The sequence below is a fragment of the Staurois parvus genome, unplaced genomic scaffold (genome assembly GCF_062004578.1).
Source record: "Staurois parvus isolate SC_StPar_1 unplaced genomic scaffold, SC_StPar_1.0 ptg000761l, whole genome shotgun sequence".
Taxonomy (NCBI): domain Eukaryota; kingdom Metazoa; phylum Chordata; class Amphibia; order Anura; family Ranidae; genus Staurois; species Staurois parvus.
The window spans coordinates 510,448-535,587 of NW_028318557.1; the positions used below are offsets into that span (position 1 = coordinate 510,448).

General features: G+C 42.0%; 1 protein-coding gene across 1 annotated transcript; it reads left to right on the forward strand.

Moving 5' to 3' along the window:
* Positions 1 to 855: 855 nt before the first annotated feature.
* TRIM13 (tripartite motif containing 13) lies at positions 856 to 24,729 on the forward strand. Its single transcript, XM_089654384.1, has 2 exons — positions 856 to 1,130; positions 18,034 to 24,729. The coding sequence occupies exons 1-2, from the start codon at positions 1,122 to 1,124 to the stop codon at positions 19,258 to 19,260; spliced, it is 1,236 nt and encodes a 411-aa protein (XP_089510510.1). The 5' UTR covers positions 856 to 1,121; the 3' UTR covers positions 19,261 to 24,729.
* The last annotated feature ends 411 nt before the right edge of the window (positions 24,730 to 25,140 follow it).

Below are 25,140 nucleotides of genomic sequence, written 5' to 3' on the forward strand. Positions count from 1 at the left end.
TTTAGAGGGTGCCTTGGGACTGTCCATAATTTTAAAGGGTGCCTCGGGACTGTCCATAAATTTAAAGGGTGCCTCGGGACTGTCCATAATTTTAAAGGGTGCCTCGGGACTGTCCATCGTTTTAAAAGGTACCTCGGGACTTTCCATAATTTCAAAGGTTGCCTCGGGACTGTCCATAATTTTAAAGGGTGCCTTGGGACTATCCATAATTTTAAAGGGTGGCTCGGGACTGTCCATAATTTTAGAGGGTGCCTCGGGACTGTCCATCATTTTAAAGGGTGCCTCGGGACTGTCCATAATTTTAGAATGGGGTGCCTCAAGACTGTCCATAATTTTAAAGGGTACCTCGGGACTGTCCATAATTTTAAAGGGTGTCTTGTCTGAAAAAAGGTTGAGAAACACTGCTCTAAGGACTCGTTCACGCCAACCCGCCCCACACTGTAAAACGCGGGTGTGCGCTGTGTAGGGGAAGTGTGATGCGTTGTTTTAACACATCACACTCTTTATTTTTTATCTCATTTTAAAAATGTATTAAAGGATCGGTGAAATAACACTTCAACTCTATGCACTGTAGTGTGTTGCGCGGCGCTGCAGTGACATTCTGTGAAGTGTGGTGTTTAAAAATGCAAGCGTCATAATGTGAAGAAGACACAAAGGAAACAATTGTCATCTATGTGCCCTTGCGTAGGTCAATACAGATCAATGCAGCTCTGCTGACATGGTGCCAACGAGCCCTAAAGCATCTCCAGCGTACTCTAGCACTGCAAAGAAGACTACACTTCCCATGAGGCTCTGCTTTCATGTGGGTGGCGTGATGATGTCAGATCCCTGCAAGCACCTTTCAGATCCTGCTGTGGTCTGTCTGTAGTAAAAGCATGAATGGGGTGTGTAGGTTACAGCAGGCCATGGCTGCCTGAGCTTTCTAAAACTTCCCAGGGGCCAGAGCTCTTCTATATCCTCCCTGCAGAAAGACATGGATCATTAATATTCTGCAGCACAACACCATGATCACATCAATAAGGAGCTCTTTGTAGTAAATCCATGGACAGCACAACTTCCCTATGGAATAACGAACCATCAAATGAGGGAGTACAGGATCTGTGATAAACGTCAGCTTCCCAATGACTGCGGTGAGTTCTACTTAAAAATACGTCTTAATTTTGCATGCATGTACTGCGACTAGCCTGCCATAAACAATTGCAAACCAACTGTATTTCAGCTGCTAAATCTTGCCATCACTTTAGTTTACATTTTTCATTTTAGGAACGTTCATTTGATTTTCTAATCATTAGTGGGGTGAAATCAATATTTGTTTTCAACTGCATCAAATGGAGCAGGATGGAAAATGTTTCTCGAACAAACAAATCTCTACTAGTGTATGTGCTTTTCTTTTGGGAAAGTCCATTTGTTCCAAAAAGTAAATGTTAAAAGCAGACAAATTGTTGAAATACTTTTGAGCAACATTCATCAAGTCCGTAGGGCCAGCTTAAGGATCTATCGCATAATCCAGCTAAACATTTAGGAAGGTATCAGAATTGTAAATGTTATACCAACTGTAAATGGCTGCAGTGATGAAATGTCTGAGTTTTATTGTTCTTCGGGAGACTACAGACCAGGGACATCTTACCACTGGAACTGAGAGAAAGTAGAAGAAATAAAGCCATCACTGCTCATCCTAGAGCTGGCCATAGACTGAAAGAATTTTATTTATTTATTTTTTATTTCAAGTACTTATATAGCGCCATCAATTTACGCAGCGCTTTACATATACAGTATATTGTACATTCACATCAGTCCTTGACCCTCAAGGGGTGTACAATCTGAAATCCCTTTCACAATCTAAAGTCCCTAACTTACATTCATACATACACATACTGGGGCCAATTTAGACAGGATCCAAAGAACCTACCAGCATGTCTTTGGAGTGTGGGAGGAAACCGGAGTACCCAGAGGAAACCCATGCAGGCACAGGGAGAACATGCAAACTCCAGGCAGGTGGAGCCATGGCTGGGACACGAGCCAGCGACCGTGGTACTGCTAGGAGGAAGTGCTAACCATTTAGCCACTGTGCTGCCCAATTTTGTCTGCTTTCTTTTAAATCCTTGGTTCCTTATTGGAAGAACGTCTTCCTTATATTAGTGGTCATTGGGAAAATGATTCCTTTGTATTGATGGTAATTGGGAGAAGGATCCCCTTATACGGTGGCTATTGGGAGAGGGACCCCCTTATATTGGTGGTTATTGAAAGAAGGACATCCTTATATTTGTGGTCATTGGGAAAAGGATCCCCTGATACGGTGGCCATTGGGAGAAAATTATCCCTTTATATTGATGGTAATTGAGAGAAGGGTCCCCTTATAATTGTAGTTATTGGGAGAAGGATCCCCTTATATTGGTGGCCATTGGGAGAAGGATCCCCTGATATGGTAGCCATTGGGAGAATGATCCCCTGATACGGTGGCCATTGGGAGAAGGATCCCCTGATACGGTGGCCATTGGGAGAAGGATCCCCTGATACGGTGGCCATTGGGAGAAGGATCCCCTGATACGGTGGCCATTGGGAGAAGGATCCCCTGATACGGTGGCCATTGGGAGAAGGATCCCCTGATACGGTGGCCATTGGGAGAGGGACCCCCTATATTGGTGGTTATTGGAAGAAGGACCCCCTTATATTGGTGGTTATTGGAAGAAGGACATCCTTATATTAGTGGTCATTGGGAAAAGGATCCCTTTATATTGATGGTAATTGAGAGAAGGGTCCCCTTATAATTGTAGTTATTGCGAGAAGGATCCCCTTATAAGGTGACCATTGAGAGAGGGACTCCCTTATATTGGAGGTTATTGAAAGAAGGACATCCTTATATTTCTGATCATTGGGAAAAGGATCACTTTTGGGAGAAGGATCCCCTGATACGGTGGCCATTGGGAGAAGGATCTACTGATACGGTGGCCATTGGGAGAAGGATCCCTTATATTGGTGGCCATTGGGAGAGGGATCTCCTGATACGGTGGCCATTGGGAGAAGGATCCCCTGATACGGTGGCCATTGGGAGAAGGATCCCCTGATACGGTGGCCATTGGGAGAAGGATCCCCTGATACGGTGGCCATTGGGAGAAGGATCCCCTGATACGGTGGCCATTGGGAGAAGGATCCCCTGATACGGTGGCCATTGGGAGAAGGATCCCCTGATACGGTGGCCATTGGGAGAAGGATCCCCTGATACGGTGGCCATTGGGAGAAGGATCCCCTGATACGGTGGCCATTGGGAGAAGGATCCCCTGATACGGTGGCCATTGGGAGAAGGATCCCCTTATATTGGTGGCCATTGGGAGAAGGATCCCCTGATACGGTGGCCATTGGGAGAAGGATCCCCTTATATTGGTGGCCATTGGGAGAAGGATCCCCTGATACGGTGGCCATTGGGAGAAGGATCCCCTTATATTGGTGGCCATTGGGAGAGGGAACCCCTTATATTGGTGGTTATTGGAAGAAGGACATCCTTATATTAGTGGTCATTGGGAAAAGGATCCCTTTATATTGATGGCAGTTGGAAGAATGACCACCTTATATTGGTTATCAGTGGGTGAAGGGCCTCCTTCACTGGTGGTCAATCAGAAGATCCTTATTGAACAGAATATTCCTTATACTGGTGGTCAGTGGGAAGAAAGCCCCTTATACTGGTGGTCTGTGGAATTAATGCCCTTTACATTGGTGGTACGTGTGATGAATGCCACTATTCCTGTTTGCTCAAGGAGCCCTGGTTGTGAAAGGCTAATCTTTAGTAAAAGGTGGATTCTAAAGATACGTCTTTAAAGCAGAACTGAATATTTTTTATGGAATAATTTTGCAGGGTAAACATTCTGCAAGCTTTCAAACTAGCAAATCTGTGTCATCTTTTGCACTATCTGTATTAGATATTATCCCTATCTCATCTTGCCTAGTCTGGTCACCAGCATTAGTCTACATGTATACTGAAGCTCTCCTGGCTGCTGAAAAATGCTAAACACAATACCGCATCTACCCGCGTTTAGCTCTTGGGCATTTATTAATTTCAATGGCCAGAGTACTTGCCTTTGAAATCAAAAACCGCTCAAGTGCTAAATTTGGCACATTTAAACAAGTTTTTTTGCCAGAACATTCCTCTTCTGAATGCAATTCTTCTGCCCTATGTTCTGCTTCTATGTTTAACTGCCCCTAAATGCTGCTGCTTCTTCAACACATGCTTTTATTAAGTTGAGTTCAAGGGCTTTGGCAAAACAATGGTAAAAGCTCATAAACTCACATTTAGGAGCAGCAGTGTACATGAGGCCTTAGAGGGAGGTGATGGGGCGCTGATATGTCAGGGAAGCAATGTAATCATTCTCTTGTGGGAAGTTCTCCGTAAGAACTTTTTTTTTTTATATTCTTTGCCAGAAGCCCTGAGGGAAAATGGTGTTTCTATCCCCACCCTAATCCGTACACTGTTTTAAGTGGCTTTATGGTATTTGTTTTTAAAAATGCAGCTGCCAACAAATACGAAGAGAAAAAAAAGGACCGCCCCAACAGCGATGTGTTCTACCCTGTATGGAAACGTAGGAGCATAATGATATCCTGAGAGGGAGGTATGGAAAGCCTATGACCTCTAAAGCTGGCCATACACTGTGTGGATTTTGCTGCCTTGCTTCCACCCTTCCGCCTGATATCTTTTGTTTGAAAATCCAAGGAGCCCAGCAAAGAATAAAAAAACTTTGGCCAAACAGCAACTGAATCCATTCAGATGTAGCCACTGTTTGGGTATTCCCACTGCAGCTGTCTTTCCAAATACAATAGCCACAGCAGGAAATTTGTCTATCTGTACTGTATAGCGTAGATGGAAGAATCTATTTTGATGTTTTCATTCAGTCTGTAGGCAGTATATTACCAACCTTTGCCCTTCACACGGTCCACCTGCGTTTGTATTATTTAAAGTACAGCTTCAGGCTAAATCTTATTTTAAAAAGTTAGTCCCCATAAGGTTTGTGGCATTTTAAGCATTGCTGTCATTTCTTTACTATTTACACTTTAATTTAGGCTGGATAATCTAGGTCTTGCTATACTCCTGGTGCTGCGAGTGGAGTGCCGTGGCTGTCATAAATTGAAGCCGTACTGTCGTTTGTCTGCCCTCTCTCCACTTTCCTTTTACAGAATACTAAGCATTTTGTAATTGGGCAAGTGGAGAGAAGGGTGGACAAGTGACAGTACAGCTTCTATGAAACGCGTCAGCAAGCGGACCACACTGACAGTTGGAACACCCTGCCCTCTGTTGTGGCCATTTCCATACTAAGCTTTACAAACATGCTATGTCACAACACTCCAGTCGCAGCACCAGGAGTACAGAAAGACCATAAAGAAATGATAGCGATCTTAAAGATGCCATATACCTAATGAGAACTAACTCTTTCCTACACAGCAGATTTCAAAGAGAAGTTGCGTAGAGGCTACTTTAAACACAGAAGAAACTGATCTGGGAAGTATAAAGTTTGTTTTTACATCCCAGATCAATCTCTCCTGACTTTAAGGGCCAGTTCACACCACATGCAGTCCAGTGCGGGTTTTTTTCTGCATCAAAAATGCATTGATAGTAGGTTACATGGTTTCCAATGGCATAGTTCGCACCAATGCAGTAATTTCCAGTCAGCTTCCTGTGCAGAAAAAAAGTAGAACATGCTGCATTTTTTCTGCACTGAACTGTACTGGAATGCAATAAAACGCATACAAAAACACACCTAAACGCACTATTAACACACCAGAATGCACATGTCCTTATTTAAGTTGAAGAAAAAGGGGAAAAAATTAACCGGAACGCATCAAAAACTCACCCGAGTGCGTCAAAAACGTGCATACAGACACGCATCCGGAATGCATCCGGACTTTATATGGTGTGAACCGGCCCTAAGGGCTGATCCACACCATGGTGCAAACACAGCCATGTTTCTGCACATGTTCTGCAAGGGCACAATGAAATCAATTGTTCTCTATGTGCCCTGTTCACACCACAAAACTAGTATCTTGTGCATTTTCTGCACAGGAATCTGCAACATGTATAAAACTCATTGTGATGCACATGAAAACTGATGTAAACTAATGTCTCTGCAAGTGAAATCTGCACATCAGTTTCCATTAGTTATTCTGCATGCATGGAGCAAACGAGGCCTGAATGTACGTTCACGCATTTAGAGGCATTCAAAGTATCTAATCTACCCCTAGATGCACATATTTCTATTTTTTCTAAGTGCAGATAAACTGAATGCAAATAAATGTGCAGTGTGCATTATGATACTTACAGTGTTACTAAACCCAGGACCCTGCATTCACTATATCTGGTCTCCCACAGTACACACAACATGGAAATGCAATTATTTTAGTAAATATAAACTGCTAAATACCTTTTCTCATCAGCAGTTGGAGCAGTCTTGTGACTTCTATCAGTGTCCAGCAGAGCACGTGTTAAAGCTTGCAGGAGGAGTTTTCATTCTCCCTTGATTGGCTTATGAGGCTGCATAACCCCTGACCTCTGTCTGGACAGTGCTGATTGGCCCTGTACTGATCACATGCACTCTCCAAAGAAAAAAAAAACTCTCTAGAAATACACACCAAATGAGCATGTGCAGCTTGCCCCCCAAGGTTCTGTTCTATCGGCAGATGGATTGGGGACAGTAGAATAATGGGAGGATCAGAGAATACGGGATCAAACTGCCTTTTTACACAATGTGGAGGAATAACCCCTTAGGTTCCACAGTAAGTAGAACAAGCATGCTTTACTACATATACAGATTGATTTTACCGTTTTGGGTTTAGTAACACTTTAAAATCATCACATGCATTGAGAAATGCTGTATAAACTAAAGTGAATGCAAATAATCACGTGCCTGTCAATGAGGCCTTAGCTGTGCAGCCAGCAGAGCTAAAGCAAATATGTCATACAGAATCCCAGGTCCTCTTAGAATGCCGTCACCAAAAATCCATTATCTCCTGCGCTCAAAGACTCAGATCAAACGGGCGTTAGTAACAAGCAGCGTGTTGTGTGTTCATCCGCTGGTGATCAGAGGTTGTGCAGCTCTATCATGAAGCTGGGGGAAGCTTGATAAAACTGACACTAAACAGGCTGAACTGCTGTAATACTGACACTCAGTGGCTGAATGTCTCCTTGCCATGGGAACTCTGCCATACTGAAGTCTCTATCTGCTCAACCCAGCTCTGATGAAGAAGGGAGCACCCTTCGAAACGCGTTAGCCTTCATTCCCCCCCCCCTCTTTTTATATTTACCTGTAACCCTGTTTGGATTATGGTTACTTATGCCTGTTATACCATCACTTTGTGAGTATATTTCCTTAATAATAAAATTAGTCACTATTTATTGAGGTAATGCGCAAGGTTTGTGCGCTCTTTCTTTCATCCTCTTAGAATGCCTGCACAGCAGATGGGAGACCTTCTGGAAAAGCCACAAAACACATATAAAGCAGTATGACCGTGTATAAAAATCAATGGTAAAAGTGAGCGCTAGCCAAAAAGCTGCTGTGCACTCAAGGTAACCAACACAAGCCTTAAACAACAGAAGGAATAAATAGTGCAGCGCTAAGAATTGTCAATATGTATTCGCAATGATTAAAATATGATTTAATATGAACAGTCTGTGCAGTTGTAAAGTGCCAAGTGACTGGTAGACTCAATGGTGGTGCTCCGTGAGTAATAGTTGAATTGCGCACTCACCAGAAGTATAATAATAATACGCATTATATATTATATCCCGAAGTATCCTCATTAGGTATAGGTCTGGTCAAATCTGGTAGTCCTCCCTCAGGATGGTCATCATCAGGTGCCCAGAAGTCAGGATTAATCGGATCCAGATAGCCAGAGGTCCCTGTTTAGGGAATGGATGGACCTGTCTGCTAACAGAAAGTCTTCCTCCTCAAGGCTGTGAGGGAAGGAGCAGAGAGCTGGGAAAACTGTAGTCTGAGTACCTCATAGCTAAACAAAGGTATGCACAGAGGAGTATTTATTCACAAGGCCCTTTCCAAGAGGAGGAAGACTTTCTGTTAGCAGACAGCTCCATCCACATGGACCTCTGGCTATCTGGATCCGATTAATCTTGGCTTCTGGGAACCTGATGATGACCACCCTGAGGGAGGACTACCAGATTTGACCAGACCTATACCTGATGAGGATACTTCGGGATATAATATATAACGCGTATTATTATTATACTTCTGGTTAGTGCGCAATTCAACTATTACGGAGCACCACCATTGAGTCTACCAGTCACTTGGCACTTTACAACTGCACAGTATGACAGTGTATACTCTCCAGCGCTCCAGAAATCAACTGCCAAAGTGAAGCCAGGGGAACCATGGCAAAAGATGGCCTATGGATAGCGTTTTGGGGATGCTGCCCTCCTCAGTCAGGGAAATCAACAACTGGAAAAAGAGCAAACAGGTGGCACAAACACCTAGTGAAATATCCAAGGTTTATTAGAAAGTAAAAAAGATGAAAACATACACTAGCTCTGAGGAAAGGGACTCGTCCCCGAAACGCGTTAGAAGCGGACCACACTGACAGTCGGAACACCCTGCCCTCTGTTGTGGCCATTTCCATACTAAGCTTTACAAACATGCTATGTCTGTGAGTATGTTTTCGTCTTTTTGACTTTCTAATAAACCTTGGACAATGCACTAGGTGTTTGCTCCACCTGTTTGCTCTTTTTCCACATATAAAGCAGTGAGTGAGATTTTCAGACATTTATTGGTGGTGAATCAATTGCTGTCCTTTAATGCACCTGTCAGAGTCACTGCTTTATAAATATGCACTACAGCTTTGCATGCAGTACTTTTAACTTGCTAGTTTAGACGTCATTTACATGGGTAGTACATAACCATACGCCTGTGGAGGACCATCTTTACCTGCACAGGGACGCACAGGCGGTCCATGCATCCTCATGCAGGCAGTCCCATTGTTTTCAATTGTAAAGCAGCAGTTGCATGGACACAGCCTAGGGTTTCCATCTTATCCCTTTAAACCCGAACACATATTGATTACACAGGTTCTGTGGCTGATTAAAGTGGTAATTAAATTCACTTAGTGCCTTTATCAGCATTAAATTAGCCCCAGAACCTGTGTAATTAAAGGGATGAGGTGACAACCCTACCGCTGCTCCCAATGTGACGTCCCCTACGGAGATGCATGGAACTCCTGGGCATTCCCATGTGAGTACACACGGCTCTCTACAGGTGGATGGTTATGTACACCCCGTGTGAATGAGGCCTTCTGTAGTAGCAATTTCCGCAAAATCAGATAAAACTCCAGACTCGGACTTCTGAAGGAAGCAACTGATTTATTAAAAACAGCGCTGTTTTGACTCAACAGATGGCTTGTGCCTTCATCTACTAAGTGAGTTATAGAAAACCTCTTACATGCGTATATACCAAGGATTACGTCACAAGGCATACATTCCTTTCCTACTTTCTATACACTCAAAAGGCTTCCTAAACTCTGCAGAATAAATTTGGCCAGCAGCTGCAGATAAGAAATACCAGCTACAGACCCATCCACAGGAAATATGGGAGGGGGGAAGATGAGCCAAAAACCTTGCTTCTACAAACACAGGCTGCTAGAAGTGTTAGAGTTTAAAGGGGAACTCAACATCATCTGGGTGCTACCATACTTCGAGTGTTTGTATAAAAAAGGTTTAGTCCAGAAAAGCAAACGTGCATTTATTTATGTACAGTCAGGTCCATAAATATTGGGACATCGACGCAATTCTAACATTTTTGGCTCTATACACCACCACAATGGATTTGAAATGAAACGAATAAGATGTGCGTTAACTGCAGACTGTCAGCTTTAATTTGAGGGTATTTACATCCAAATCAGGTGAACAGTGTAGGAATTACAATAGTTTGCATATGTGCCTCCCACTTGTTAAGGGACCAAAAGTAATGCGACAGAATAATAATCATAAATCAAACTTTCACTTTTTAATACTTGGTTGCAAATCATTTGCAGTCAATTACAGCCTGAAGTCTGGAACGCATAGACATCACCAGATGCTGGATTTCATCCCTGGTGATGCTCTGCCAGGCCTCTACTGCAACTGTCTTCAGTTCCTGCTTGTTCTTGGGGCATTTTCCCTTCAGTTTTGTCTTCAGCAAGTGAAATGCATGCTCAATCGGATTCAGGTCAGGTGATTGACTTGGCCATTGCATAACATTCCACTTCTTTCCCTTAAAAAACTCTTTGGTTGCTTTTGCAGTATGCTTTGGGTCATTGTCCATCTGCACTGTGAAGCGGCGTCCAATGAGTTGTGAAGCATTTGGCTGAATATGAGCAGATAATAATGCCCGAAACACTTTAGAATTCATCCTGCTGCTTTTATCAGCAGTCACATCATCAATAAATACAAGAGAACCAGTTCCATTGGCAGCCATACATGCCCACGCCATGACACTACCACCACCATGCTTCACTGATGAGGTGGTATGCTTAGGATCATGAGCAGTTCCTTTCCTTCTCCATACTCTTCTCTTCCCATCACTCTGGTACAAGTTGATCTTGGTCTCATCTGTCCATAGGATGTTGTTCCAGAACTGTGAAGGCTTTTTTAGATGTCGTTTGGCAAACTCTAATTTGGCCTTCCTGTTTTTGAGGCTCACCAATGGTTTCCATCTTGTGGTGAACCCTCTGTATTCACTCTGGTGAAGTCTTCTCTTGATTGTTGACTTTGACACACATACACCTACCTCCTGGAGAGTGTTCTTGATCTGGCCAACTGCTGTGAAGGGTGTTTTCTTTACCAGGGAAAGAATTCTTCGGTCATCCACCACAGTTGTTTTCCATGGTCTTCCGGGTCTTTTGGTGTTGCTGAGCTCACCGGTGCGTTCCTTCTTTTTAAGAATGTTCCAAACAGTTGTTTTGGCCACGCCTAATATTTTTGCTATCTCTCTGATGGGTTTGTTTTGTTTTTTCAGCCTAATGATGGCTTGCTTCACTGATAGGGACAGCTCTTTGGATCTCATCTTGAGAGTTGACAGCAACAGATTCCAAATGCAAATAGCACACTTGAAATGAACTCTGGACCTTTTATCTGCTCATTGTAATTGGGATAATGAGGGAATAACACACAACTGGCCATGGAACAGCTGTGAAGCCAATTGTCCCATTACTTTTGGTCCCTTAACAAGTGGGAGGCACATATGCAAACTGTTGTAATTCCTACACCGTTCACCTGCTTTGGATGTAAATACCCTCAAATTTAAAGCTGACAGTCTGCAGTTCGTTTCATTTCAAATCCATTGTGGTGGTGTATAGAGCCAAAAATGTTAGAATTGTGTCGATGTCCCAATATTTATGGACCTGACTGTATGTATTTTTGTATTAGTGGATCATGGGTGCAGTGCTCCTGGCTTCGGGAAACTATTCGGGAAAAGTCCTTCATGTGATATGGACCTTCATTTACTGGGTTGGAGAAAGCATGAGTGGACTACAAGTGCAGTGAGGTCACCGCACTTGTGTTATATTCAGAACTATGAGTCGCTCTTCCACGGTGACAGGTCTCTGTCAATTAATGATGCTGCTGTGGGGGCATTTTTGTTTGTGTGTGTGCAGTACAGTAAGGCCATTCCATTGCCTTATAACTGTGGGCCTTAAAATACAAGTTAACGGCTTGTGGTTGGGGGGGGGGGGTATTAAAAACGTGTTTGAGCTTTGTTTTTAGCACCCCCCTTAAGCTGCAAAGGCAGAGAACAGTGGTGTTCATATGACGTGGTTATGATGCTTTAGTTTGCACCCAGAGCATAAATGATCACTCGGCAGACATGACCCAGTCAAGTGAATACGGCAGTGTGACAAACATCCCACAACTGCATGGTACAGCATTTGTCTCCTCACCACCTGTCAAACACTTCTGGAAAGCGATCTGAATGTGCATCACTTTTCAGAGGCTTGACAGTTTAGATGAAAGTTAGTTTAACCACTTCCTGTCCGGCCCATGTACATAAATGACCGGACGGGAACAGTGCAGGAACTGGTTGCCGTTCATAAACGGCACCCACATTTTCAAGCTGTACGTGCTCCCTGGGAGCACGCGGCAGCGCGATCCGGTGCCCGCTGTGGCCGAACATCGATCACTGTACGAGACCTCTGTGTGAGGTCCCGATCATGTGATTGCTGATTGGCCAATCAGTTATCACATGAATAGTAGTAAGCAAGATGTCACTTCTGACATCATTGCTTACTACTAGTGAAATCTGTGAATGATCACAAAGGTCACATGGTACACGGCTATTCACAACAGCCTTGTACTATGTGACAAGCTGTGACCAATCACAGCTCTCACAGTATTTCTCAATGGCTGCAAGAATGCAGCCAGAGAGGAGAAATGACTGCTTTTACAGTCTTTATGTAAAAAAAAAAAAAAAAAAAGCTTCATCACCCCCCACAAGTAGTACAGTGGCACTATGGTGACACTGTACTGCTAGGGTGAAAGTATGTTAAAAATAATAATATACAAAAATTAAAAAAAAGTAAAAAAAAATTAGAAAAATTATAATTTTTGGTTATAAACTAATTTGGGTTATTTTTTTTTTACTAAAAAGATAACCGAGTACATGTTGGCCAAGATTTATGAAGAAAGATTATTCATTTGCAAAATGTTAAAAGAAAAACACTTTTTTTCAAACTTTTTGGACTTTTTCATTTATATAGCAAAAAAAATAAAATAAAAATCCCAGTGGTGAATAAATACCACCAAAATAAAGTTTTATGTCTCAAAAAATGCAAAAAAATTCATATGGATACAGTGTTGCATGACCGCGCAATTGTCATTCAAAGTGTGATAGCGCTGAAAGCTGAAAATTGGCCTGGACTGGAAGGGGGTAAAAGTGGTTAAGGACAGTATGATACAAGAGAATTAATTGTCTAATAAAGCTTGTTGAATGAACAGGGTGTAGATATGAAAGAGATGACAACAAGTGAGGTATAGAGAAGAAGAGGAAAGAGAATAAAATGGACCTCCTTCAGCCGCTTTTCCATTTCCATAGACTTGTATTGGGAAAGAAACCATTGTGATGCAAACAAAAGCCCATTAACACACACCCTTACAAATTGCATAACTAAGTAATGTTTACATTTTATTAAGGACATGTCAGTTTTTTATTTGGTGCATTTGTTTAACTCCTTTACGACTACAGGATAATTGTGTCGTGGCAAAAGCATGGGCTTTAACACCCACAAGGTGTACATATGCATTGTTGGGGGGGCTGTTGTGTATATGCTGGGAGCACGCTCACTGCATACTGTCAGAACAAAGACCGAGCTATATATTAGAAGAGGAGCATTTACGGGCTGCAAAAAAAACCATCACGAGCAAGTTCAGGAGAGGAGCTAAAGAGCAGAAAAAATGCCAGACAACGTGTGTAAATGCGTTTAGAACGTTAAAGCATTCCAGTGGCTGAAATAAATGACTATTCTGGCCAATGGAATTCTTTGATGCTCAAATGCTTGGAGAGTCTTAAAGGATAAGTTTACATTTTGGACAAAAATAATCCATGCATTTTTTTTGCAGGTAAAAAAATGTGCATTTATTATTTTTGTCCACAGGAGCCTGGAAAGCATTGCACCAGTGATCAATAGATTACTGATGCCATGCATGTCTCCTGCAGACCTGTCAGAATATCTCCATGCTGTACGGGATGTACGGTTAAGCAGATATTCTGACACGAAGCTTCAATGAACTACCACAGCACTCCACAGCACCGTAGTAGTTTATTGAAACCTACAAGCCCACAGCTGCTAAGGCTGCCGGGCAGGGCCGTGGTTAAGGGGGGGCCACCAGTCCTCCTGTATGGGGCCCAGGACAGCAGGGGGGGCACAAGCTGCTGAGTGAATCGGATGTGGGCAGGGAGGGTGATCAGCACAGCGAAGGGGCAATTACTAGAACAGATCCCTGTATGGTTCTCTCTGAAAGGTCACATGGTACAAGGCTATTCACAACAGCCTTGTACCATGTGACAAGCTGTGACCAATCACAGCTCACACAGTATTTTTCAATGGCTGCAAGAATGCAGCCAGAGAGAAGGAGAAATGATTGCTTTTACACCCATAAAGGCTGTAAAAGCAATCAGTGTACAAAAAAAAATAAATCTTCATCACCCCCCACAAGTAGTACAGTCACTATGGTGACACTGTGCTGCTAGGGTGTCAGTATGTTAAAAAAAAAAAACCCATAAATAATAATATAAAAAATAAAATATGTGAATTTTTTTTATTAAATTATAATTTTTGGTTATAAACTAATTTGGGTTACTTTTTTCTTTACTAAAAAGATAACTGAATACATTTTGGCCAAGATTTCTGAAGAAAGATTATTTATTTGCGGCATTTTATAAGATAAACACTTTTTTTCAAAATTTTTGGACAAAATTTTTTCATTTATATAGCAAAAAAAATAAAAATCCTAGTGGTGAATAATACCACCAAAATAAAGTTTTATCTGTCTCAAAAAAATGCAAAAAAAAATTCATATGGGTACAGATGGGTCATGCAAAGTATATGGGTACACTTTGCATGACTGCACAATTGTCATGCAAAGTGTGACAGCACTGAAAATTGGCCTGGACAGGAAGGGGGTAAGAGTGTCCGGACAGGAAGTGGTTAATGCGCATGCAACACGCAGCTTTAGGCACATTTTTTAAGCATCTTTTTTCCTGCAAGAGGGGCTAAACAGATGCCCTGTGTGCATGAGTGGTGCAATGTTACAACCCCAGGTCTTTGTGCTCGATGGATAGATTTACACCAGGGCAGGAAGTGATGGGACATCCAACTTTTTAAAGGAGTTTCACCTTTTGTAACATGTTATAAGCGTAATGTTACTTTGGAGCAGTCCCCCACATTCCTTAAGACAGTGGGTGGAGGATCCTCTTTCCGCACCCGCTGTCTCTGCCTGCACAGCTGTGTCATTCATTCACAGAGAACTGTGAATGAATGAATGAACTACAAGTCCCATCTGGCTTGTAGTTGTTAAGCTGTTGGATGCAACGCAGGTAATCGCTGGCTGTGCAGAGTCACAACTTTTGCTCTGGCCATGAAGTTATGAAGTACTCGCTACAGCACAGTATGTCTACAAAAAGTATCTTATTAAATAAAAAAATCAAGTAACATAAAGAATTAAAAGTCGAGTTCCTAAGGTAAAATGTAACACTTATTTTTATAAATACATATAATTACAATACAGACAACCTCAGATACCTGCACTAATGGAATACATTTTTCCGTAGTGCCCTTGGTGACCCAAAATTAGGGGGCTGAGGTATGCAAATCTAGAATTTTGCTGAGAAAGCTGAGCACTGGCCAGCCCCCTCCCGATCAATGTCATGACTGCAGGTGGAAAATGAAGGCGATCGGTTCCTCTACATGCTGCCCTGCCACCCCTCCTATCCCCTTCCTGCTGTGATTGGGCCCCTGTGTGATCCCCTGCCCGCCCCCCCCCCCCCCCTCAAGTTTTCCCTGTGTCCACATGTAGGCAGTCAAATTCAAGTTAATTGGGATGCAGCAGCTGCATGGACACAGCTGCCATTGCCAATCTGACAGTTGTTCGGGTGCACACTGTCTACGCTTGGGGCGTAAACCTCCACAGCTGTCAAATTGGATGCAGCAGCTGTGTCCATGCAGCCGTTGCACCCCAGTTAACATGAATGAAACTGCCTGCACAGGCATACATGAAACAATGGTGCATCCCCATGTGAGTGGCCCTCACTCGGGTGTACGCTGTAGCACACTTGATTAAACAGGCTTTAACACTTCTAGATGATACCTATTACAAATGAAAATTGCTTTTTGAGTTCAGCTGTACTTTAAAGTGTATCTATACCCCATATTTTAAGCTTTGGATAGAGTGTGGCAGGATTGGAAACCCCCCCCCCCCCATCAGATTTTAATGCTGTCAGAGGCTCCATTGGAGATATTCCTTCACTTATTGTTTGATATAAAGGTTGACCCCAAGATAGAAAATAAGGAAACATCTACTTCAAACTGTCAAATATAATCATTTTATCAACTTCAGTGACTTTTATAGCTGTTCAACATATAGTTCTGCCAGAAAGCAAAGGTGACGTGAGGCACATATGCATTTTTGTAGAAATGGTCCTTGGCTGCACACAGTAGCAAATGGGTCATTCATGTATACAGTGGGGCAAAAAAGTATTTAGTCAGCCACCAATTGTGCAAGTTCTCCCACTTAAAAAGATGAGAGAGGCCTGTAATTGGCATCATAGGTAGACCTCAACTATGAGAGACAAAATGAGAAAAAAAATCCAGACAATCATATTGGCTGATTTGGAAAGAATTTATTTGCAAATTATGGTGGAAAATAAGTATTTGGTCAATATCAAAAGTTCATCTCAATACTTTGTTATATATCCTTTGTTGGCAATGACAGAGGTCAAACATTTCCTGTAAGTCTTCACAAGGTTGGCACACACTGTTGCTGGTATGTTGGCCCATTCCTCCATGCAGATCTCCTCTAGAGCAGTGATGTTTTGGGGCTGTCGCTGGGCAACACGGACTTTCAACTCCCTCCAAAGGTTTTCTATGGGGTTGAGATCTGGAGACTGGCTAGGCCACTCCAGGACCTTGAATTGCTTCTTACGAAGCCACTCCTTCGTTGCCCGGGCGGTATGTTTGGGATCATTGTCATGTTGGAAGACCCAGCTACGTTTCATCTTCAATGCCCTTGCTGATGGAAGGAGGTTTGCACTCAAAATCTCACGATACATGGCCCCATTCATTCTGTCCTGTACATGGATCAGTCGTCCTGGTCCCTTTGCAGAGAAACTGCCCCAAAGCATGATGTTGCCACCCCCATGCTTCACAGTAGGTATTGTGTTCTTTGGATGCAACTCAGCATTCTCTCTCCTCCAAACACGACGAGTTGTGTTTCTACCAAACAGTTCTATTTTGGTTTCATCTGACCATATGACATTCTCCCAATCCTCTTCTGGATCATCCAAATGCTCTCTAGCAGACTTCAGACGGGCCCGAACATGTACTGGCTTAAGCAGGGGGACACGTCTGGCACTGCAGGATCTGAGTCCCTGGCGGCGTAGTGTGTTACTGATGGTAGCCTTTGTTACGTTGGTCCCAGCTCTCTGCAGGTCATTCACTAGGTCCCCCCATGTGGTCCTGGGATTTTTGCTCACCGTTCTTGTGATCATTTTGACCCCACGGGGTGAGATCGTGTGTGGAGCCCCAGATCGAGGGAGATTATCAGTGGTTTTGTATGTCTTCCATTTTCTAATTATTGCTCTCACAGTTCTTGTTCACACCAAGCTGCTTGCCTATTGTAGATTCAGTCTTCCCAACCTGGTGCAGGTCTACAATTTTGTTTCTGGTGTCCTTCGACAGCTCTTTGATCTTCACCATAGTGGAGTTTGGAGTGTGACTGTTTGAGGTTGTGGACAGGTGTCTTTTATACTGATAACAAGTTCAAACAGGTGCCATTGATACATGTAATGAGTGCAGGACAGAGGAGCCTCTTAAAGAAGAAGGTACAGGTCTGTGAGAGCCAGAAATCATGCTTGTTTGTAGATGACCAAATACTTATTTTCCACCATAATTTGCAAATAAATTCTTTCCAAATCAGCCAATGTGATTGTCTGGATTTTTTTTCTCATTTTGTCTCTCATAGTTGAGGTCTACCTATGATGCCAATTACAGGCCTCTCTCATCTTTTTAAGTGGGAGAACTTGCACAATTGGTGGCTGACTAAATACTTTTTTGCCCCACTGTAAGTCATCTTTACTTCTGTTAGTTTTATTTAGAGACATGTATATATACATTGCAGTGTCATAGTTCTGGCTTTACCATTATCTGACATTATGGCCTGTTAAAGCCGGCTTAGTTTGATGAGCAGGATTTTCTGTGCACCCATATATAAGAAACTGCACAATAAGATCTTATACATGCTTCGTGAAGTTTAGTGATTATGTTGTCTTGGAATGTTATGTTTGACTTGTGTCATTTCTTTAGAATACAATGGATGTTCTGGAAGAAGAGCTGAAATGCCCCATCTGTCACTGTGTCTTTGAGGACCCTCGAGTTTTACCTTGCTCACATAATTTCTGCAAGAAATGCTTAGAAGGTGTTCTTGAAGGCAATTCTAGGCACCTGCTATGGAGACCTTCTAGCTTTAAATGTCCTACCTGTCGTAAAGAAATTTCAACAATGGGTGGCAACAGCCATCAGGTTAACTATGTGCTAAAAGGAATTGTGGAGAAATATAACAAGATTAAAGCCACTCCAACCATGCCAATATGTAAGGATCACAATGGACAACCCCTTAATATCTTTTGCTCCACAGACCTAAAGCTAATCTGTGGTTTCTGTGCTACCAGTGGAGAGCACAAAGACCATGTGTTCTCCTCCTTTGATGATGCCTATAGTCAGGAGAAGCGTTCTTTGGAAACCTTGTGCCATGGGATTGAAAACTGGCAAAACATGGACATCCAAACCCACTTGAATGTATTGGAGACCAGCAAGAGAGAAGCTCTTCAGTTGCTGACAAAGGATTCTGACACAGTGAAGGCTTACTTTGAAAAGTTGCAGCATGTGCTAGAGCAGAAGAAAAATGAAATCCTCTCAGATTTCGAAACAATGAAACTCGAAGTCATGCAAGCGTATGATCCAGAGATCAACAATGTGAACTCCATTATGAATGAGAAGAAGAAGGCTTGTGACATTGTTGAGGATTTTAAGAACATCACAGATCCATTTCTTTTTCTTCAGAAAATGGAGGAGTTTCGAGAAAAAGTTCAACGTATTAAAGCTCCATTGCCATCTCCTGCAGATATCGCTGCCATTTCTTGTATGAAAAATTTTGATACCAGCATGTGGGATAACATCAGACTCATAGATGTTGATAAACTAGGTCTACCGCAGAAGACACCCACCAAGCCTCAAAGAGTTCATCTGAAGTTCCCCTCTCTTAGAACTGGAGCTGTGGCACTTCTAGTTTTGGTTTTGATGTTGGTGGCTCTTTACTCTGTTCCATATATTGACTTAACTCCGTTCACTGATGGGTACCTGCAGCCTATAATTATCTACTTATCAGAAGCTTCAACTCTGATTGCAGAGAAAGCTGTGCTTTACAAGGACCTGATTATAGAACAGGCATATCTCCTTGGTGAAAACATCCATAAATACTCCACAATGTTACTGGAGCAAGCTGCACTATTTATCTGTAAATATAAACTTTAACATTTATTGCAGTTCTTTAGGTAAACCATGAGTGTCCAGGTGAGCCTGCTCTTAACACTCAATGTCCTCATTTTCCTAACAATGATAGAATGTGTGACATCTTTTGACCTTCATCCTGATCTACAGTGTGACCTTGCTCTACAATATAGTTATAGGCAAAAAGGTGACTACCTATTGCACTGTAAATAGCACAACAGGTGGTACATGTACTGTGTACTAATTATCAGCATCCTTCTGTACATTCCCAGTGAGGCAGATGTATGAACTGTCCTTTCAGTAAATAGTCGTGCCATAAGGCAGCAGTTCCCAAACTTTTGTGATCCACAGACCATTTAAGTCAAGTCACAATAGAACACTCAGAGTGCCTATGTCCTATTCATACCTTCATCACCTATTAATGTCCTGCTGAAGGTAACTAATATAGAATTCCATTTTATGTTAAGTACTAATACTTTTATAAACAGAACTGTAGATTTTACATATGTATTATACCTAAATGAAAATGTGAAGAATGGAACGTTTTTTTACCAAGCATTCAGAAAAGTGGTATCTAAAGAAGTGATATCATTACCCTAACCTTTGTTCCTGTTGGGAACTTTCTGCCCTACTTGATAGCAGCAGTGATTGCCTGTCATATGGGAGCAGTGTACTTGTGTATGGCAATTCAGTAATTTGTCACTGTGGTCAGCTTGTACTATTGGTCATAACAACCCGATACCTTCAAACATCTGCCCCAGCTTGACTATGCATGACCTTCTGTGAGTGAACGTCCTGTGGTTGCTGCAGTTGTAGTGAATAGCCTGAATCTGCCCACAGATAGTCTCCTGATCTCGACACTGTCTGTGGGGTGGGTGGTCATCTATTGTCTATGAGATGTCCATTAGACTGTGCTGGCTGAAGCTTCTTGGGGTATTAGCAATTGTACAGGTTAGGAAACTCATGTCCTGTCACTGCTGTTTTTTCTCTGATAAGGTGAAGGTATGTGCTGCTTACATTTCCTCTTTTTTTTGTATATATTTTTAAACCCGAAAGCAAAAATGTAATATATTGCAGCTTAAAATTCTTTAAAGCTGAACTCCAGGAATACAACCCCTGTCTAAAATGTGCTGGCTCACTATGGGTTAATTCCAATGAAGCACATGCCACCTTGTAGATTTATATCTTTTATTTACATTTTTACTGAGTGCTAGGAATACAATTCACACTATAAATCTGGTGCTGTTGCTGTATGAGAGCAGCAACTCTCCTGTCAGAGCGCTGGGGATATAGTGATAGCTATACTCTCTGGGCTCACTAAAACTGTCAGTTGTAAATTAGAGAGATAAGTCCACTAGGTGGCATGCAGCTCATTAGACTTAACCCATAGTAAGCCAGCACACTTATTAAGTCTCATGCACTCTGGACATTTTGCCATCTCCCCTAGATGCCTTTTCTCCTGGCTGTGGTGTTTTAGCAGAAAAAATGCTTGATGCATGTAACAGATTTAGGCACATCAAGCGCTTGGGTGTTAATTAAATTAGTGATAATAATTTATTCTGGTCTGGAAATGAACGCTTAAGCGCTAAATTAGCACTTATGCGGAGTTTTGTCGTATCTACATGTGTCAATCATTTTTTTCCTGCCAAAACACCGCTGCTGCTTGATGTACTGGCAGTGGGGGTTTTTGCTGCCTCTAGGCACCCCGTCTCTAAATTCCTCTAAACATCTATGTGTGCATGGACACATAGGCTAACATGCAGGGGCATTTAGAGGCAGAAAAAAAATGCCAGAGGCCCCTAGAAGCAGCTTTAAAAACATCCAGTGTGCATTAGGCCTAAAAGTGTCTGAGTTCCTGGAGTTCCACTTTAAAGTATAACTGAAGGCAAAATATATTTATTTCTTTTTGGTATTGGATAGAGTGGAGAGGGAACCTGTCAGGGTTTTATATATACAGGCGTACCTCAGTTTACGAACACCTCGGTTAACGTAATTTTTGTTTTACAAATTTTTTTTGCAATACGAACGCATTAATTGGTTTTCAATGCATTTACAAATTTGTTTTTTATCATGTCCCTGTACAGTACTATGCCTTTAAAGTGCACTCTATAAAGAGTTTTGAACAGATCAGACTTTCTTCTGACCTCCGGAATGTATTAGTTGGTTTTCAATGCATTTACAAATTTGTTTTTAATTATGTCCCTGTACAGTACTATGCCTTTAAAGTGCACTTTATAAAGAGTTTTGAACAGATAAGACTTTTTTTTACTTTTTTCTGACCTCCAGAACGGAAGAATTGGTTTTCAATGCATTCCTATGGGAAACCGCGTTTCAGTTTATGAATCTTTCGCAATACGAAAAATCCTGCAGAACGCATTAAATTTGTAAACTGAGGTATGCCTGTATATATATTTCTGCCACATACATGGGTATTAATTCTAATAATATGATTATATAATATGATGTTTATTATATTTAATTTGAGTAATCAGTATAGCACTGTAGAATATTATATGAGAATACTGCAGATGAATGTGAAAGAGACATTCGAGTGCAGGCTTCTCTGTCACAGTGCAATGTGAATGGTTCTATGTAGTCTACATGTATTACCTATTGCACTGTGAATAACACAACAGGTGGTGCATGCGCTATCTGCAGTATACCTGAATGGTTATCACCAAATCCTCTGCACAGTCAGTTTTCTATGAACTACCAATACTGAACTGTTATGGCTCATTTACACTAGCAGTTGGGTGGCAACGAGCATCATGGCCACGGCAGGAATTGTGCCTCGTGTCATTTTCGGCAGGTGCTAGTGCCCATTCAAGTGCATAGGGCTGCAGTGCAACTTCCCCGCAAGACAGCAGTGTGGCGCTTAGGAGGTTAAAACAGACAGTGAGGAGGCAATACACCTCCTCACTGCCCGTCAAATGCTCTGAAGAGCATTCTGAACACAGATTGCTCTTCAGAGACCAATGCTAGTGTGAACTAGCCCTTAATGAAGAGAAAAATAATAATGACAAAGTGCACGACTATAGCAGTCACACTGGCCTGATGAGAATATTTGTATGTACTGTAAAATATTGCAGTCTGTGATGACGCTGTATACACCCACCAATCAATTTATTTAGGTACACCAATATATCTGCTTATTTGTTACATTTTTAATCAGCCAATCGTGGAAGCAGCTCAATGCATGTATTGCCTTGGTGTGTAAGGGCACCATCAAACCGAGTGGCACCATAACACATGTAATGAGACCACTGCTGCAATGCAAATGTGTGAATGGGCCTTCAATGTTCATTCACATCAAACACTAAAATTGGTGAAAAACTGATGGTGCCAGACGGGCTGCATTGAGTGTTTCTGCAACTGCTGCTGTCCTGAGATTTTTATGGGGTTTAAGCAGCCGGATGGTGTAATTGAAAAAAAAAAAAAAGGTCCAGTGAGTGACAGTTCTATAGATGGGAACAGCTTGTTGATAGAGGTTAAAGGAGAACTGCCAGTTACCGGTGTCAGACCCTAAGTCTTCACGTACACTGGACGTTTTTACAGCGGCTGTTTTTGGCTTTTGATGTTTTTTTTCTACAGCTAGTAAACCCCCCCATGTTATCCTATGTGTCCATGCACACACAGACTGGAATCAACGTTTTTTGGCTGGAAAAAAAACTCAGGACTTGTGGGTTTCTAGAAGAGTTTTTTAGCTGTAAAAACGCTCTAACGCTGAAAAACGCCACAAACCAGCATTTTTGGATATTAATATTTTTTTCTGGTTAAAAAACGCAAATGCAGCAAAACGCTAATGCAAAAACGCTAAAAAATGCTGAAAATTTCACGGTTTTAACGTGACTTTACACAGCTAAGTGTACCAGCTTTATCAAAATGTCCAGTGTGCATGAGGACTACATCTGGGAAGTACATCACCACTGGAAGCTCTAAATAACGTTTCCACCATCAGCTGTCCTTAGGAATTAGGAGGCTAACACCAGTATTTGCCTCCTAGGTAAATCCTTAGACACAAAACAGCAAGACATTGACCTTGATTCATCATAGAGCGGGTAATGGTAAAGTCACCTGTCAGGGTTTTTGTTTCTTTTTTTTTGCTATGTCCCATCAAGGAGATTTTCTTTTACTTCCTGTCCAAGAGTCATAAGCGGAAATGAGAGGGAATCTCTTCAAAGCATTGGGAAATCATTGTCCCCATTGAAGGATTTCCCCTTAACTGCTGTTCCTGAGACGTTCTGGACTAAATATCGCTTTATGAACTGGAGATAATTGTCACCAGGACACAAACAGCAAGACTTTCTGATTCCATCAAAATGAACATACTATGGGGCATGCTAAAATGACGTGCTAATATTGGTGGAAAAAACACCTTTGTGTGCACGTAAAGAGTAACTCCACTTTTGTTGAGGGGGAAAAAAACATTCCCCTCTGGGTGATCTGTGTACATTGCAGGGATTTTAACAAACCTTTTTGCAGATTCCTTCATTTTGTTAATCTGAAGAAATAGCTGTTTGTTTGTCTGTGTCCATGTGCAGAGTAAGCCTGGGTTACAGAGCTGTAGGTTGAAAATGAAAAGTAATTATTATTATTATTATACAGGATTTATATAGCGCAAACAGTTTGCTCAGTGCTTTACAATATAACGGGAGACAATACAGCAACAATACAGTTCAATACAAGAGGGATAGGAGGGTCCTGCTCCTCGGAGCTTACAATCGAAGAGGGAGGGGCAAAAGTAATAACTTTCAATTACAATATAACTTGTGTCGCAGTTACAGTATATACACTATACTATTTTTTTTATCATTTGCTATTTTTTTTCACACAAAAGTGGAGTTAGCCCTTAAATTCCATGGCAGTTTGATGAATCATGAAGCCTAATTGTTTCTCACCCTGCCTTCCGAGCACTAGTGTGGACACATGCATATAGGATCCGAAAGGTCTTCTATACCAAACGCTCATAAGGATCGATATTCCATCCTCCCTAAACAGTTACTGACATTGTAAAACTTCAATGAGCAGAAATGTAAACTTGCTGTAGTTCTACCTATGAGCTACACCACCTTTTATCCTAATTATAGTTTATCTTCAGTTTATTGTCAAGTGACCTTGCTGTGTATTGGTTTAATAGGCTGGGGTGATATTCTGCTGCTCATCACTCAGGCATCTTGTCCTTTCATGCTTTCACACCGCTTTCAGATAAGATTATACTAAGAAAATTGAGGACAACATGGACTTTTGATGGTAAACTTTCCATCAGCATGGGCATGTTCCCTTGCAGGGAGTGGTCATCTGTCTGTTTTGGGCTCAAAACAGGATTATATTAAGGCATTGGAAACAGAAACGAGCTCTCCTGCGCTCTATGACCCAGACCAATGGTGGATGGATGGAAACGGAACTTGAAAAATTCGACCAGCAATGCATAGATGATTGTGCAGCTCTAAACAAGGCTGGGGAACCCTGACCAGTACTGCAAAGTGAAACAAAAAGCGCACCAACCTTGCGCATTACCTCAGTAAACCATCATTTTATTAAATTGAGAATAATACTCACAAACAATGTAGTAAATCAAGCATACAGGTCCTCAAAGGAACTTTAGGGGTGTAGAGCCTGTGCGAGTCACATCGTAGAGGTAGACTCTCAAAGTACATTGACGCGTTTTGAAGGGGGTCCCTTCTGAGCTCTGATGAAGAAGGGACCCCCCCTTCGAAACGTGTCAGACGTACTTTGAGAGTCTACCTCTATGATGTGACTCGCACAGGCTCTACACTCCTTAAGTTCATTTGAGGGCCTATATGCTTGATTTTCTTAGTTGTTTGTGAGTATTATTCTCAATTTAATAAAATTACGGTTTACTGAGGTAATGCGCAAGGTTGGTGCGCTTTTTGTTTCACTTTG